Below are 18,226 nucleotides of genomic sequence, written 5' to 3'. Positions count from 1 at the left end.
TCGGGGATATCAGCAAATATTTGAGACCGAGCTAACATGAATCTGTTGTGACATTCTGGATGTGCTGGACAAACCCCTCATTCCAGCAGCTAACACTGGCAAGTCCAAGGTTTTCTATTATAAAATGAAAGGGGACTACACAGGTATCTGGCAGAATTTGCCACAGGAAATGACAGGAAGGAGGCTGCAGAGAATATTCTAGCAGCTGATAAAGCTGCTAGTGATAACTGCATTGACAGAACTTCCACCAACTCGTCCTATCCGCTTAGGTCTTGCTCTCGATTGTTTTATATTCTACTAGGAAATTCTTAATTCCCCCGACCGTGCCGCAGGTTGGCAAAGGCAGCTTTGGATGATGCATTGCAGAACTGGATATGCTGAGTGGAGAAAGCTATGAGGACTCTACACTTATCATGCAGTTGTTTCGCGATAATCTGACACTATGTACTTCAGACATGCAGGGTGACAGAGAAGAGCAGAATAAAGAAGCTCTGCAGGACGTGGAAGACTCAAATTGTGAGCCATAAACACTCAAATTAGTGAGCCATAGAAGCCAACGAGAGAAACTATCTGTGACCACCCAAGTCCTCCCCATTCCACCCCTTGGAAACTCCCCACTGTCACCAAGAACCACTAAATCCGACTTTTATATTTGGTCTCAGAATTTGTTTCCTGCCCTGTTGGGTTTTGTTTTGTTTTAACAGTTTTCAAAAGTTCTTAAAGGTGAGAGTGAATTTCTGTGGATTTTACTGGTCCCAGGTTTTAGGTTCTTTAAGACACTAACCGAACTACATACAGGCTTCTTCACCATTACTGTGTTGTCTCCGTGCCAGATGTGGCAAAATCACTGCTAGAAATGGAAATGGCATTTGAAAGCCATTAGACCTCTAGGTGAGGCGAGGACCTAAGAGAGAGGTCAATCACACGATAGAGGCATAAGTGATATTGGTTTCTATTTTTCTAATGGCTTAAACTGCATTTTATACCAATGTTCAAAAGTAATTGGGTGTTCGCTTGAAATGGTTAGAGGTTGTTTGGGGAGGGAGTTTGTTGTAATGGTTTTGCTGTAAAAAATGTTTCAAACTCTGCTGAAATGTTGCTGAAAAGCATGGTGCTGGTAACAGTTCAACAGTCCGTGGCTGCTCATTCTTGCCTACTTTACTCTCCCACTGAAGCAGGTTCGTGTTGAAGGTGGTATGGAGAAGCCGGCATGGCTGTTCAATGCTTCGTTCTTCTCCTTTCCCCTCCCTCTACCTCCTTCCCCTCACTCCTCCCCTCCTTCACTCACTCAACCTCTTTTGTTCAGTATGTCTAACTTGAAGGTAATCTGTAATACTGGATATCTGACTGGAGCCACAGATAAAGCATCTGTATTGTTCTTACTAAAACACAGCGTGGAAGTAACACTAAACTTAAGTGAAACCAAACTAAATTAAAAATGTCAAACTGAAAAAAAAAAAAAAATTCCAGTTAAAACTGAACACTACCCTCTCCCAGAAGAAAAGCCACACACTGTATTTTTTCAGTCATTTCAGGGGCCAGTGTCACTCTGACTGAGCTTTCCTGATCTTATTCCTCACCTCTATGTTACAGGTGGCCTCACCGAGACTCACGGTGGGAGACATCTTCCCAACTTATCCTGCGGAGCTCTGAGGTGAGGAGGAAGGAGGTATGGCTGATTCCCATGTGACGTCCTGGAAGGCCCAACAGGCCCAGTGGTCTTCCTCCACTGGAAAGTTCCAAAACAAGCCAGGAGTGTGGCTCACCCCTGTAATCCCAGCATGTTGGGAGGTTGAGGCAGGCAGATCACTTCAGCTCAGAAGTTTGAAACCAACCTGGGCAACATGGTGAAACCTCATCTCTACCAAAAATACAAAAAATTAGCCAGGATTCCTAGCACACATCTGTGGTCTCAGCTACTTGGGAGGCTGATGAAAGAAGACCACTTGAGCCTGGGAGGTTACAGTGATCTAAGACTGTACCACTGCATTCCAGCCTAAGTAACAGAGTGACATGTCACTTTAGAAAAAAAAAAAAAATTCCAAAACCATCTTGTATATTCTTGAGCAAAAAAAAAAGGCTTTTGAGGTCTAAGGTTCCAATGGCATCAATCCCAAACATGTAATTACTCACTCCCAGAAAGTCACAGAAATATGTTGAAATATACACACTGTGAACACATAGCTGCAGGTGTTTAAAACACTGAAAAAGAGGCAGCTGTAGAAATGAGATCTGAGCAAATGTTTTCTTCATGAACACACGGGCTCTGCTAAACCAAGGTTCAATGTCAGTCCAGCCCATCCTTCAACATCTGCCTAAAATATTATGGAGCAGAGGGACTTAAATTCATTGTTACAAATAGAGGAAGCAACATGTCATCACTTCATCATCACATCCAATCAACTCACCCCTCATCTACACCCAGGGTCCTTCTTTGTCTTCATTACTGTTTCCCTCCCTCATTCTGTATACAGTTGTCATTCTCATCTTCTCTCAGATTAGAATTAGCCAGGCATGGTGGCACATGCCTATCCTCCTGGCTCCTTCAGAGGCTAATATGGGTGTCACTTGAGCCCACGAATTCGAGGCCGCTGTAAACTAGAATTGTGCCACTGTACTCCAGACTGGGCCCCAGAGTGACACCTTGTCTCTTAAATAAGGAAGCTTGGAATCAGAGACATATTGACTCACTAGTGTGGCTTCAAATGCATTACAAAATCAGACACAAAATATCTTCCCTAGTTTGTCTCCTTTTCCAGAATTTACCAGATACCAGTGCATATTAACGTGCTGAAGGGGACCTGCCCCTCCACACCTGTGTCCATTCCTCACAAGGTGGAGATAAGAGACTGAGAAAAGAAATAAGACACAGGGACAAAGCATAGAGGAAGAAGAGTGGGTCCAGGGGAGCGGCGTTTCGCAAGTAAGACCTGCATTGGCCTCAGCCTTTGAGTTCCCTCGGTATTTAGTGATCACTATCTCTATTATCTCGGTGAGGAGGATGTGACAGGACTATAGGGTAATGGTGCGAACAGGGTCAGCAGGAAAAGACTTGAGCAAAGGACTCTGGGTCATAAATAAGTTTAAGGAAAGTCACTGTGCCTGGATGTGCACATAGGCCAGATTTATGTTTGACTTTACACAAACATCTCCGCGCAGTAAAGAGCAGTATTGCCGCCAGCATGTCTCACCTCCAGCCATAGGGCGGTTTTCTCCTATCTCAGTATAGAATGTACAGTTGGGTTTTACACCGAGACATTCCATTCCCAGGGATGAGCAGGAGACAGATGCCTTCCTCTGATCTCAACTGCAAAGAGGCCTCTTTCACTCATCCTCCTCAGCACAGACCCTTTACAGGTGTCAGGCTGGGGGACTGTAAGGTCTCTCCCTTCCCATGAGGCAATATCTCAGGCCGTCTCAGTGGGGGAAAACTGGACAATACCCAGGCTTTCTTGAGCAGAGGTTCCTGCTCCTTTCTGCAGTGCATTGTGTCCCTGGTTAATCGAGAATGGAGAATGGCGATAGCTTTCACAAACCACACTGACTGCAAGAACTTTTTAAACAAACCACATCTTGCACAGCCCGAGACCAGTTAAACCTTGATTCAATACACACGTTTCTGTGAGGACAGGGTTGGGGCTAAGGTTACAGATTAACAGCATCTCAAAGCATAAGAACTTTTCTTAGTACAGATCAAAATGGAGTTTCTTATGTCTTCCTTTTCTACACAGACACAGTAACAGTCTGGTCTCTCTTTTTTTCCCCCACAATGTATGACTTTCATATGCAGTTTCTCTGATCTGGTCCACAAAGAGCTAAACGTGCATCCAGATGTGGCCCCTGAACAATCGCTGCTGCCCAACATCACTGACAGCACGGGACCCTCACCCCGTCTCCATCCACGTCTGGTGTGAGCCCTTCCCAGGCCCATGCCCCGTGGAGCCTCTTCCCAAGCTCATTCACTAGGTTATAGGAGATGGAATTTAAGTGAAGATGACAAGGACTGAGAAGAGTCTTGGGTGAGTGCGAGCAAACGTGTGAGGCAGGATGCTTCAGACTCACAGAAGACTGGCTACTACAATGCCTGGCATTTCAGAGAGGAAAGAGACAGCAGAATCCACCGAGGAATCTCACTCACCTGAGGAAGAGCCATCCCTGGATCCTTTTCTTTGCTCTTCTTGGTGGCTTCCTCACGTAACATGAGTCTTTGGAAATCCTGTGTGTGAAAAAATCAGAGATTTAATGTTTAGAAACCACTCACTCCTTTCCTGTGACAAAACACACACATGGGGCAGACCTCACCCAGGAGAAAGATGGTCCTCTGCTGCCCACTGCACCAAAGATTATGCAGAGATAAGAACGTGCCACAGGAAAACCTACAAGCGTAATTTTGACCCATTTCCACATCTTGCTCCCCTCCTGAAATAGTCCATACACACTCTGCGGAAGGACACAGATCTTCTGAACACAGATCTGGCCCTAACCAAACCCCACACAGACCCCAGTCCCCTCACCTCCCTGTGGATCACAGGCTGATCTCAGCTCTCAACATGGAGGAAACTGCCTTGACGTTCAATGCTGGACACCGATGAGAATCACCAGCGCCATAGTCAATATTACTGAGGGTGGGTTTAAATCTATGATAATAGCAATCTCTGATAAAACAGCATAAAAGATGTATTTCCAAAATGCCTGAGAACCCTAATGTGAAGCCAGGGTTGAGCTCCCCTCAGAGGGCACCAGCCCAGCACAGCCCCACCTTCTGGCTCTGCTCTCTACTTGGGGACCTGTTCCCACCAGGATCCAGTGAATAGCGAAGGAGCAAAAACAATCACACAGAACAGGCAACATGGACCAGAGGTGGGGGTGAGGGTGGAGCTGCCATGTCAAATGGGGGACTGTGGGCGATCACAAACGTTTCCATAGAAACAGTGATGTCAGAACAAAGACTTAGGGAAGAAACGCTGCTTGTCATTTGCAGCTGAGGGGTCAGAGTCCTAGGCAGACGGACAGCCCGAGTGAAGGCCCTGAGAAAGGAGCAACCTCAGTCCCAGAAAAAGGAAAGAAGCCTGTGTGTCTGGAGCAGAGGGAGCAAGGAGAACCCAGGCAGGAGATGAAGTCAGAGGGGTCCTGGGAGCCCAGATCCATAGGGATGAGGTCTTGAAATATTTTTCTCTCACACCTCAAAAGAATTTCGGAAATGATGTATTTCCTCTCTCCTTTTATGTATACATGCAACTTTCTCTTTACATTATAAATGACAACACTTGCCGGACGGGTGCGGTGGCTCAAGCCTGTAATCCCAGCACTTTGGGAGGCCAAGATGGGCGGATCACGAGGTCAGGAGATCGAGACCATCCTGGCTAACACGGTGAAACCCCGTCTCTACTAAAAATACAAAAACTAGCCGGGCGAGGTGGCGGGCGCCTGTAGTCCCAGCTACTTGGGAGGCTGAGGCAGGAGAATGGCGTAAATCTGGGAGGTGGAGCTTGCAGTGAGCTGAGATCCGGCCACTGCACTCCAGCCTGGGCGACAGAGCAAGACTCTGCCTCAAAAAATAAATAAATTAAATAAATAAATAAATGACAACACTTACAAATAATGTAATTTATCTCCCATATTTAAAATACATGCTGTCAAGTTTGACTAAGTTTCCAGAAGTACACCGACACCGTCATCTGAGACGTGTAGGACTGTAAGTGAATGTTGGGGGTTTAGGAAGTCACTTATGGACATGTGAAGGTGGAGATGCCTGTTTCATGTCCCAGCAGAGAGTTGAGAAAACTGGACACAGGATTGTAGAGCTCAGAGGAGAGGTCTGCACGGGACATGGGTAGGTGGGTTAAAACTGTGAGATAAGGAAAAGTAGTGGGTGTGGACAGAGAAAAGAATAAGTTCAAGATGATTTGAATCTAATCCCCTGTTTTTTCCATTCTGGTATTTGTTTTTTACATTTTGGGAGGACAGGAATCCATTTAAAATTCAAATTACACCTGAGCATCACCCTCTCCTACAGGAAAAGCCACACACTATTTGGCGAAGTATTTCAGGAGTCAGCATCACTCTGACTGAGCTTTTCTGGTCTTATTCCCCACCTGTACGTTACAGGCTGAGTCACTGTTGTTTTGAGCAGGAGACACTTCACCAAAAGCACAAAAAATTAGCCAGGTGTGGTGGTGTGCATCAGTGGTCTGAGCCATTTGAGAGGCTAACTGGGGTGGATCTTTGGCCCTGGGAGGCAGAGGTTGCAGTGAGCCAAGATCGTGTCGCTGCACTCAAGCATGGGGGACCTAGTGACACTCCGTCTCAGAAAAAGAAAAAAAAAAATTCCAGGACAATTTTATACACTTGAGCAAATGAAATATCTCTTTCAACGTCTAAGGTTCTGATGGTATGAATCCTAAACATGTAACTATTTTCTCAGAAAAAATGATAGTAATACCTTCAAAATAAACATGATTGTGAACACATAGCTATAGGTGTTTAAAACACTGAAAGAGAGGCAGCGATGCAAAGGAGGTCTGAGCAAATGTTTTCTTCATGAACACATGGGCTCTGCTGGAAGAAGGTTCCAAGTCAATCCTGCCCATCCTTCAACATCTGCAAAGAATACTATGGACCAGAGAAACTTGAAGGGACATTCACTTAGCAGCTCACAGCTCACCATTTAATCAGATGACGTAAACAAAGAAAATGGAATAAGAGGCTACTTCAGCTAAATTTTGATGTTAGCATAAAGAAAAAGTTTCTTGATATCTTTATCAAGTACACATTGAAACAAACTAAAATGATTTATCAGGTACCAGAAAATGTTTCCAATATATGATACAAACTAGAAAGCATGCAGTCCCCAATGCAAACTGAACACAGTAAATTTCAGAGAAAATCAGTTTTAAAATGGTTAAAAAACATATCTAATGAAATGTAGGGTCATCGAAGAATATTTTGAACACATATTATACTTGCAAAACAATGATATTACCTCCTAAGATTATACCAAAGCTTATTTGAGAAGCGGTTTTATTTTTATTTATTTTATTTTACTTTATTTTTGAGACAGAATCTTGCTGTTGCCCAGCTGGAGTGCAGTTGTGTGATCTCAGCTCACTGCAACCTGTGGTCCCCAAATTAAAGTCATTCTTCTACCTCAGCCTCCCGAGTAGCTGTGTTACAGGCACTCACCATACCAAGCTGATTTCTATATTTTAATCAACATCGTCATGTCCCAACTTAAAATGAGTTATTCATTTACAAACTAGTGATTTCTTTTAGGCATTGTCCCCATAACCTTTTCATAAAGCATCAATGGATTTCATTGTTCCTCTACCCAAATTTCACCATATTCATTTCTTGAGACACTATCTTGCTCTGTCACCCACGCTGGAGTGCAGTGGCATGATCATGGCTCCCTGCAGCCTCAACCTCCCAGGCTCAAGCCATCCTCCCACTGCAGTCTCCACAGAAACTGAACCAGCAGGCATGTACCACCATGCCCAGCTAATTTATGTATTTTTTGTAGAAAAGGGGTTTCACCATTCTGCCCAGGCTGTTCTTGAATACCAGGGCTCACGTGACCCACCTGTCTTGGCCTCTGAAAGTGCTGGGATTACAGGCCTGAGCCACTGCATCTGGTCTCATCGTAAATTTGATGTTTCTTCTTGTTTCAACTTTAGCAAAATTTACATTGCTTTGATTCTCTTTTCAAACTCATGTCTTCCCCTTCTGAGTGCCTTAAACTAGTTCAGACATGTTACAACAGATTTGTACCAGTTTATTTTGGTGCAGAAAATGCGACATCATGCACAATTTTCTCATAATATATATTTTTCCATGAACTTCCTGAAGACCCCTTGTACTAGCAAACTGTATACAAGAGGATATAAAAAGGATTGTAGATAAGCAAGTACCACTTATTTCTGGGATGCAAGGATGGTTCAACATATTCAAGCAAATCAATGAGATATACCACTTGAACAGAATGAAAGATGAAAATCACATCATCTCAGTAGATGGAGAAAAAGCATTTCACAAAATTCAACATCCAGTCATCATGGAAATCCAAAACAAAATAGATACAGAAGGAAATTTACCTCAACAATAGAAAGACCTTCCGTGAAATGACCAATGCAGAAATAACCAATCAGGGAACATGGAATGCTTTTCCTGTAGGATCTCACATGATGCAAGAATACTCTCACCCCTTCTATTCAATCAATACTGGCTGTCCTAGCCAGAGCAATGAAATAGCAAAAGAAATCAAATTCATCCAAATCAGAAAGAAAGAAGTCAAATTTTATTTGTTTGTTGATGACATGACATTCTGTGAAGAAAATCACTAAGAGTCAACCAAAATGCAACTGGAACTAATAAACACATTCAGTGTATTTGCAGATAGAACAACAGCACCAAAAATTAGTTGAATTTCCATACATTAACGATAAATAATTTTAAAAGAAAATTGGCCGGGCGCGGTGGCTCACGCCTGTAAAATCCCAGCACTTTGGGAGGCTGAGGCGGGCGGATCACAAGGTCAGGAGATCGAGAACACGGTGAAACCCCATCTCTACTAAAAATACAAAAAAAAAAAAAAAAAAAAAGTTAGCCGGACGGCGGGCGCCTGTTGTCCCAGCTACTCGGGAGGCTGAGGCAGGAGAATGGCGGGAACCCGGGAGGTGGAGAGATAGCGCCACCGCACTCCAGCCTGGCGGACAGAGCAAGACTCCGTCTCAAAAAAAAAAAAAAAAATAGAAAATTAGAAATCACTTCCATTTGCTAAAGAACTTGAACTAAGAAACATTTAGAAATAAGCATTAAAAGGTGAGGTTTGTACCTTGAAATCTACAAACATTGATCAAAATGATTAAAAACATGTATAATAGATATAAACCCCATACTGATTGGAAAAATTAATATTGCTCAATGATTTTATAACTGAATGTGATTTACATTCAGTACAATACTCATAGAAATCCCTATAACTTTTTGTTAAAGAAACAAAAAACAGGCCAGGCACGGTGGCTCACGCCTGTAATCCCAGCACTTTGGGAGGTGGAGTCAGGTAGATCATAAAGTCAGAATATGGAGACCATTCTGGCTAACACGGTGAAACCCAGTCTCTACTAAAAATAGAAAAAATTACCCAGGTATGGTGGCACACAACTGTCGTGCCAGCTACTAGGGAGACTGAGGCAGGAACATCACTTGAACCTAGGAGGAGGGGGTTGCAGTGAGCCGAGATCACGCCACTAAACTCCAACATGGGCGACAGAGCAAGACTCCATCTCAAAAAGAAAAAGAAAAAGAAAAAAAGGAAAAAGAAAATACAGGTTGGGAAAAGTGGCTCCTGTCTGTTGGCCAGGGTGTTCTCAAACTCCTGACCTCGAGTGACCTGTCTTTGCCTCTCACAGCGCTGGGGTTACAAGCATGGGCCATGGCCCCCAGCACAATCCTCTTAACATAAACAGTTTAATGGCAATTAATGCTTGAACTCAATGTTAAGTCAACTCAAACTCAGGTCAAGGCTGATTTGACTCTAATGCCAATTAATGTTTGATGGTTTGCTATACTCACTGCATCTGAAACAACTGTCTCCAAAAGGAATTGTCTGATGTTCTGCAAGGAGTGACCTCAGACTGAAGACCTTTCCACACTGATGACATTTGTAAGATTTCTGTCCAGTATGGATTTTCTGATGCCTAATGAGGTGTGAACATGAAGCAAAGGCTTTGCCACACTCATCACACTTGTGAGTTTTCTCTCCTGTATGAATTCTCCTGTTTTGCATAGGATGAAACTGAAGACCCTGCCACAATGATGACATTTATAAGGTTTCACTCCAGCATGAGTTCACCAATGAAATGCAAGGCATGAACGATGTCTGAAAAATTTGCCACATTTATTACACTTGTAAGATCTCTCTTCATTGTGGATTCTCCAATGACTTGCAATGATTGTAGCATTACTGAAAACTTTGTGACAATCATTACATTAGTCAAGTTTCCCTGTCCCATGGATTGCTTGATGGTAAGTGTTGACTGCCCACCAAAGCCTTTGCCACACTCATTGCACTTGTCAAGTTTCTCTCCAGTGTGAATTCTAGTATTGTTTGTCAGGTGTGAATCATTCCCGAAAGCCTTGTCACAAACCTTATATTTGTATGTTTTTTCCCCAGTATAAATTCTCCTACGTATTTGAAGCTGGATTTGCGACTGAACTTTGTCACATTGTTCACGTTTGTAAGATTCCTCTTCAGTATGAAGTCTGTGATGACTTGCAAGGTGTGATTGTTGATTAAAAACCATGCCACATTCATTACACTTAGAAGGTTTCTCTCCAGTGTGAATTACAAGGTGTGAATTTTGACCTTTTGAATTACAAGGTGTGAATTTTGACCCAAGGTCTTGCCACACTCATTACACTTCTAAGGTTTCTCTCCAGTGTGAATTCTAGTATGTTTTGCCAGGTATGAATTATATGCAAAAACTTTGTCACAAACTTTATATCTATATGGTTTCTCTTCAGTGTGAATTTTCTTATGTGTTTCAAGGTTTGATTTATGACTGAACACGTTGTCACATTCCTCCCATTTGTAAGGTTTCTCTTTAGTATGAAGTCTATGATGATGTGCAAGGGTTGCTTTTTGATTAAAAACCTTGAAACATTCATTACGCTTGTAAGGTTTCTCTCCAGTATGAATGGCCCTGTGATTTACAAGGGTTGAATGGTGATGGAAGGTGTTGCCACACTCATTACACTATTCAGATTTCTCTGCACTATGAAGTCTATGATGGTATATAAGGGATGACATCTGACTGAAGGTCTTGCCACACTCATTACACTTGTAAGGTTTCTCTCCAGTATGGAGCCTACGATGGATTATAAGGGATGATGTCTGACGGAAGTTCTTGCCACACTCATTACACTTGTAAGGTTTCTCTCCAGTGTGAACTCTCTGATGTTGTGCCAGGTGTGAATCCCTCTGGAAAGCCTTGCCACAAACCTTACATTTGTAAGGTTTCTCTCCAGTATGAATCCTCCTATGTCTTTCCAGGTTTGATTTGCGACTGAAAACTTTGTCACATTCTTCACATTTGTATGGTTTCTCTCCACTATGAATCCTCCTATGTCTTTCAAGGTGTGATCTGCGACTGAAAACTCTGTCACACTCTTCACATTTGTAAGGTTTCTCTCCAGTATGAAGTCTACGATGGCGTGCAAGGGTTGATAGTCGATTAAAAACCTTGCCACATTCATTACATGTGTAAGGTTTCTCTCCAGTGTGAAGTATAGTATGCTTTGCCAGGTATGAATTATACACGAAAGCCTCATCACAAACCTTACATTTGTATGGTTTCTCTCCAGTATGAATCCTCTTGTGTCTTTCAAGGTGTGATTTGCGACTGAAAACTTTGTCACATTCTTCACATTCATAAGGTTTCTCTCCAGTATGAAGTGCTTTGTGAATGAAGAGGGATGAATTGTGACCAAAGGTCTTGCCACACTCATTACACTTGTAAGGTTTCTCACCAGTGTGACATCTACGATGGCATGCAAGGTAACGCTTCTGATTAAAGACCTTGCCACATACATCACATTGACATTGTTTCTCTTCTAAGTGAATTATCTGGTGTTTTTTTAAGAGTGAGCTACAATTAAAGGATTTGAAACTCTCAATACATTTGAAAGATTTTTCTCTCATGTGTACTTCCCATTTTTGTGTGGGTAATGAAGAATGGAGGGAATTATTTCCATACTTACTAGAAATAAGGGTTTCGGGCCTATCAGAAATTCTTTGGGATGTTGAAACCGAGGAAGCATTGTTGATAGATTTCTCAACTTGATTACCAATTTTCCCTTCAGGCTGAAATATGTGCAGTTCAGGCAGATGTGAATGAAAGCTTGATCCAAGCTGATCTTTAATAGCCTTGTTTACAGAATGCCTTTGATCATATCGGTCTGTATTACCAGTCAACTCTTCGATTTCCATCATGGGTGCTGCATGGCCATTTGTTTCATCTTCTTTCCACTGAAAGTCGAAGTCATGAATGTCTTTCTCAGTTTCATGGAGGCAAAATTCTCCAGTGTGATGACTTGCTTGTCTTTGCAATGTCCCTGTGTGGATCACTTCTGTATTGCCTTTCCCTGTTGATGACGTCTTCAACATGCATTTGGAAGAGATATCTACAAAATTTAAACAGCAATAGGTTTCCAATTAAGTACGGATGGTATATAATACTGAAATGTGTAAATATCACAGAAAAAACAATACTTATTTTCAACTTCCCAAATATGAGCTTCAAAGTTTAGGAACACAAAAGGAGTAAGATTCTTTAATAAATAAAGGCCGATTACATGTCCTTCAAATCATTTCTATGGAAGCCTATTCCCAATATTATGATGAAACACTGACAGGACACAAACATGTGTAAGTCTAAAGTAAGGAGTGTTTTTCCACAGTGATCCTACAGTATATCACACTTATCACTGCCACATCAGAGAAAAATGTATATCCTTCATATTTACAGCATATTTAGTGTATACAAATAAATGCTGAAGAACCACACAATATACTATATTGGTAAATAATCCACCTCAGGCTACTGTAAGAATAACCAAAATTAGTGGAAATTCTGTATTGTCAAATAACCAGAGCACTGACAAGATAAGAAAAGATTACAAAAATTAGCCAGGTGTAGTGGCCAGCGCCTGTACTCCCAGCTACTCCAGAGGCTGAGTCACAAGAATTGCATTAAGCTAAAAGGCAAAGGTTGCAGTTAGCTAACACTGCACCACTCCACTCCAGCCTGGGTGACAAAATGAGACTCCATCTCAAAAAAAGGGCATGGCATGGTGGCTCGCGACTGTAATCCCAGTACTTCCGGAGGCCGAGGCAAATGGATCACCTCAAGTCAGGAGTTCAACCAGCCTGGCCAATGTGGCAAAACCCCATCTCTACTAAACATACAAAAAGTAACCAGGCGTGGTCACGGGCACCTGTAATCCCAGCTACTTGGGAGGCTGAGGCAGGATAATCGCTAGAACTTGGGAGGCAAAGATTGTGGTGAGTTGAGATCGTGCCACTTTACTTTACCCTGGGCGACAAAGTAAGACTCCATCTCAAAAAAAAAAAAAAAAGAAAATGTTAATACCATATTTTTCTGAATAACTGTTATGAAATCACCTATATCCATGTGGAACAGGAATACAGTGACTTTAATTTTTAATATTTTTGTTTTTTTGAGATGGAGTCTGGCTCTGTCACCCAGGCTGGAGTGCAATGGCATGATCTTGGTTCACTGCAACCTCTGCCTCCCAGGCTCACACAAGTTTCTTGCTTTAGGTCCTGAGCACCTGGGATTACAGGCATCTGCCACCATGCCCGGCTAATTTTTGTATTTTTAGTAGAAACTGGGTTGTCACCATGTTGGCCAGGCTGGTCTCGAACTCCTAACCTCAGGTGATCCACAGGACTTGGCCTCCCAATGTCCTGGGATTACAGGTGTGAGCCACTGCACCCTGTGGCACTTTGTGACATTAATGGGGGAGTGTGTCAGTTATATTGCATACCACATACTGAAAATTCAAATGTGAAGTCATAAAAATCAATTAATCAAATATTGCAACCCAGGATAAAACAAGCAAGAAAATAATAAGTAGATTTATACAGACTGAAGAATTCTAAACAATTCCCTCTTAAGAAAAAAGCCAAAACTTGTACTTACCACCAGTACACAACGTAAGACCTGAAATACATGTTAAGATCACCTTCTGATATATGAGGTCAAGAAAACACACAGCATTATCGGGAACAAGAATTGGCTAACGGCCGGGTGCAGTGTCACATGCCTGTAATCCCAGCACTTTGGTCGGCTGAGGTGGGTGAATCATGAGTTCAGGAGCTCAAGACCAGCCCGGACAACATGGCGACACACCATCTCTACTAAAACTACAAAAAAATCAGCTGGGCATGGTGGAAGACGCCTGTAATCCCAGCTACTGGGGAGTCTGAGGCAGGAAATGGTTGAACCCAGGAGGCAGAGGTTGCAGTGAGGCAAGATCATGCCCCTGCACTCCAGCGTCAATGACAGAACGAGACTTTGTCTCAAAAAAATAAAATAAGATAAATAACTACTTCTCAAATAAGCTTTGGTAGATTTGGTATTCTCTAAGAGGATGTTCCTGCAGGTGCAGACTTTGAGAGGATTTACTCATGGGTGTTGACTACTCGTAAATAGGACCAGTGCATTTATAAAGAGACAGTAAAGAGCTCATTTCCTGTTCCTCTTTCCACCATGTCAGGACATGGCAGAACGATGGCTGGGCTAAACCATGAAGAAGGCTCTCACCAGGAACTAATGTGGCTGGCACTTTGCTCTTGGATTTCCCACTTTGCAAATTCATGAGAAATAAATGTCTGTGTCTGAAGCCTCCCAGTTTAAGCTATTTCCTTTTTTGTTTGTTTTTGAGATGGAGTCATGGTTTATCAGCCAGGCTGGAGTGTACTGGCAGGATTATCCTACCTCAAGTGATTCTCCCTCCTCAGTCCAGAGTCTCGTTGTGTTGCCAAGTCTGGAGTTCAGTGGCATGATCTTGGTTCACTGCAACCTCCACCTCCCGGGTTCAAGGGATTCTCCTGCCTCAACCTCCCAATTAGCTGGGATCATGGGTGCACGCCACCATGCACAGCTAATTTTTGTATTTTTAGTAGAGACGGGGTTTCACCATGTTGGCCAGGCTTGCCTCAAACTCCTGACAAGTGATCAACCTGTCGCGGCCTCCCAAAGTGCTGGGATTAGAGGGGTGAGCCACCACAGCCGGCCAGTCTAATCTATTTCTAACAGGACAGTGAAATGACAGAGACAGGAAAAAAAGCATCTCATCATTAACATCACCGAAAGCTGACAAATCTTATTAAACTAAGGAAGTTAAGAGTCTGTACTGTAAAACTTGCAATACTTGAAGCCATCTACTAGCACTAAAATGTTTTAAAAACCTTGAGACAGACCAGGTGCGGTGGCTCATGTGAGTAATCCAGCATTTTGGGAGGCTGAGGTGGGAGGATCACCAGGCCAGGAGATTGAGGCCATCCTGGCTGACAAGCTGAAACTCCGACTCTACTAAAAAAAAAATACCAAAAAATTAGCCCGGCGTGTTAGCACTCACCTGTAGTCCCAGCTACTTGGAAGGCTGAGGCAGGAGAATTGCTTGAACCTGGGAAGTGGAGGTTGCAGTGAGCCTAGATCACCACTGCACTTTAGCCTGGGTGACAGACCGAAACTCTGTCTCAGAGAGAAAAAAAAAAGAGAAATGAAAGAAGGCTAAAGAGTAACTCCAACCCACAAGCATATAAAAAGTTCTCCAGACCGGGTGTCGTGGCTCATGTCTGTAATCCCAGCACTTTGGGAGGCTGAAGTGGGCGGATCACCAGCTCAGGAGATCGAGACCATTCCGGCCAACCAACATGGTGAAACCCCATCTCTACTAAAAATACAAAAATTAGCTGGGTATAGTGGTGCACGCCTATAGTCGCAGCTACTCGGGAGGCTGAGGAAGGAGAATTGCTTCAACCCGGACGGCGGAGGTTACAGTCAGTCAAGATCACACCACTGCACTCCGGCTGGGGTGACAGAGTAAGACTCCGTCGCAAAAAATTAAATAAATAAATAAATAAATAAAGTTATCCAATGAAGGTAAATTAAAAAACCAGATAGTCCAGGCATGGTCTTTCATTCCTGTAATCCCAGCACTTTGGGAGGACGAGCCAGGCAAATCACCTGAGGTCGGGAGTTCGAGATCAGCCTGGCCAACAAGGAGAAACCCTGTCTCTACTAAAAATACAAAATCAGGTGGGTGTGGTGGTGCATGCCTGTAATCTCAGCGACTCGGGAGGCTGAGGCAGGAGAATCGGTTGTATCCAAGAGGCAGAGGTTGCGGTGAGCTGAGATCACAGCATTGCACTTCAGCCTGGGTGACAACAACAAAACACTGTCTCATAAATACATAATTAATAAAAGGACAGATACAGAAACTGGCATACATATACCTTTTCTTCATAACTAAACTTTTTTCATATTTTTTAAAATAAAAGGCATGAAAAACACTGTACATATATGTTAACGGAAATGCAACATACACAGAAATAATTCTGACATAAATAAAAAAAGTTCTAGTGGAGAAGTAGTTTTTGCAGGTTATGGATTTTTTTTTTTTTTCTGTCTCCCAAGCTGGAGTGTAATGGCACGATATCAGCTCACCACAACCTCCACCTTCCAGATTCAAGCGACTCTCCTGCCTCAGCCTCCTGAGTAGTTGGGATTACAGCCACCCACCACCGCACCTGGCTAATTTTTATAATTTTAGTAGAGACAAAGTTTCGACACGTTGGCCAGGCTGGTTTTGAACTGACCTCAGGTGATCTGCCCACCTCGGCCTCCCAAAGTGCTGGGATTACAGGCGTGAGCCACTGCACATGTCCAGGTTATGGAAATTTTAAGTTTCATTATTATGCTATAACTTTAAGATGTTTAACATACCTGCAACAATAACCTGCCCAAATATCTATACAACGCGCTTCACTTCTGCATACTGAAAGGAATGGACACTGGTTGTTACATGTTTACTAAGAACTGAAGGACAAAACTATTTAAAATAATAACAATGGTTAGGCATGGCAGCTCATGCCTATAATTCCAGTGCTTTGGGAATCCCAGGTAGGTGGATCACTTGAGATCAGGAGTTTGAGACTAGCCTGACCAACATGGTGAATCCCTGTCTCTACTGAAAACACAAAAATGAGCTGGGCATGGTGGTGAGCACCTGTAGTTCCAGCTACTCAGGAATCTGGGGAACAAGAATCCTCTGAGCCCGGGAGGCGGAGGCTTCAGTTAGCCAAGATCGTACCACTGCACTGTAGCCTGGGCGACAGAGTGAGACTCTGTCATTAAAAAAGAAAGAAAAGAAAGTAAAAGCAGAGACATAAGCAGGCACAAAGAAAGTGTGGAGAAAAGAAAGATCAGCTTGTTACTGTGTCTATGTAGAAAAGGAAGACATAAGAAACTCCATTTTAATCTATATTAAGAAAAACTGTTTTGCTTTGAGATGCTGTTAACCTGCAACTTTAGCCCCAACCCTGTGCTCACAGAAATATGTGCTGTATTGAATCAAGGTTTACGGGATCTAGGGCTGGCCAGGATGTGCCTTGTTAACAATATGTTTGCAGGCAGTATGCTTGGTAAAAGTCATCGCCATTCTCCATTCTCGGTAAACCAGGGACACAATGCACTGCGGAAAGCCGCAGGGACCTCTGCCCAAGAAAACCTGGGTATTGTCCAAGGTTTCCCCCCACTGAGACAGCCTGAGATATGGCCTCGTGGGAATGGAAAGACCTTACACCCGTAAAGGGTCTGTGCTGAGGAGCAAGAGTGAAAGAGTGAGGCCTCTTTGCAGCTGAGAGAAGAGGAAGGCTTCTGTCTCCTGTTCGTCCCTGGGAATGAAATGTCTTGCTGTAAAGCAGACCATTCCCATTCCTTCTATTCTGAGATAGGAGAAAAGCATGGCTGGAGGCAAGGTACGCTGGCACAAATACTGCTCTGTTACTCTTTGCTACGTTGAGATGTTTGTGTAAAGTGAAACATAAATCTAGCCTATGTGCACATCCAGGCAAAATACCTTTCCTTGAACTTATTCATGATACAGATTTCTTTGCTCACGTTTCCCGCTGACCTTCTCTCTACATGTTGCCCTGCTACACGCCCCTCACTAAGATAGTAAAAATAATGATCAGTAAATACTGAAGGAACTCAGAGACCAGTGCTGGTGCAGGTCCTCACATGCTGAGTGTGCTGGTCCCCTGGGCCCGCTGTTCTTTCTCTATACTTGGTCTCTGGTACTTATTTCTTTACTCAGTCTCTCATCCCACCTGACGAGAAACACCCACAGGTGTGAAGGGGCAGGCCTCCTTCAGAAAGATGTCCATTCAGGGATGTCAGGACTTAAACTTTCCTTTTCCCACAGAATTCTCCCACTTGCAGTTTCCCCACACACTATTGGAAGGTGGAGCTTCCACTCTGCCCATCTAACTCTTACCTGCCTTTACACCTGTAATACATTCCCACCCAGCTGGAATTTTGTTGCTATTTTCACTTCACTCTCCATGGTCCAGGGCTCTTTCCCTTGCTCCAACATGGAGACAGCAGGTCAGAAAGAGACTCCTGCTTATAAAAAGAAA

At 43.2% G+C, this 18,226-nt stretch overlaps 1 protein-coding gene and 1 pseudogene across 2 annotated transcripts in view; one reads left to right on the top strand and one right to left on the bottom strand.

Annotated features, from left to right (window-relative positions):
* LOC105514817 overlaps positions 1 to 527 on the top strand; it is a 13,529-nt pseudogene extending 13,002 nt beyond the window's left edge.
* Positions 1 to 18,226, bottom strand: part of LOC105514658 (zinc finger protein 468) — a 65,471-nt gene that overhangs the window by 30,117 nt on the left and 17,128 nt on the right. For both annotated transcript variants that reach the window (XM_011946166.1, XM_011946167.1), the window contains one exon: positions 9,741 to 12,180. In XM_011946166.1, the coding sequence (XP_011801556.1) occupies positions 10,754 to 12,180 (1,427 nt within the window). In that variant the 3' untranslated portion in view covers positions 9,741 to 10,753. Of the gene's footprint in view, positions 12,181 to 18,226 lie in introns of those variants that run through there.

Source organism: Colobus angolensis, unplaced genomic scaffold, assembly GCF_000951035.1.
Source record: "Colobus angolensis palliatus isolate OR3802 unplaced genomic scaffold, Cang.pa_1.0 Scaffold25, whole genome shotgun sequence".
In the NCBI taxonomy this organism is placed as follows: Eukaryota; Metazoa; Chordata; class Mammalia; order Primates; family Cercopithecidae; genus Colobus; species Colobus angolensis.
The sequence above is the reverse complement of the archived record's forward strand: the minus strand, read 5'-3'. Positions and strand labels throughout refer to the sequence as shown.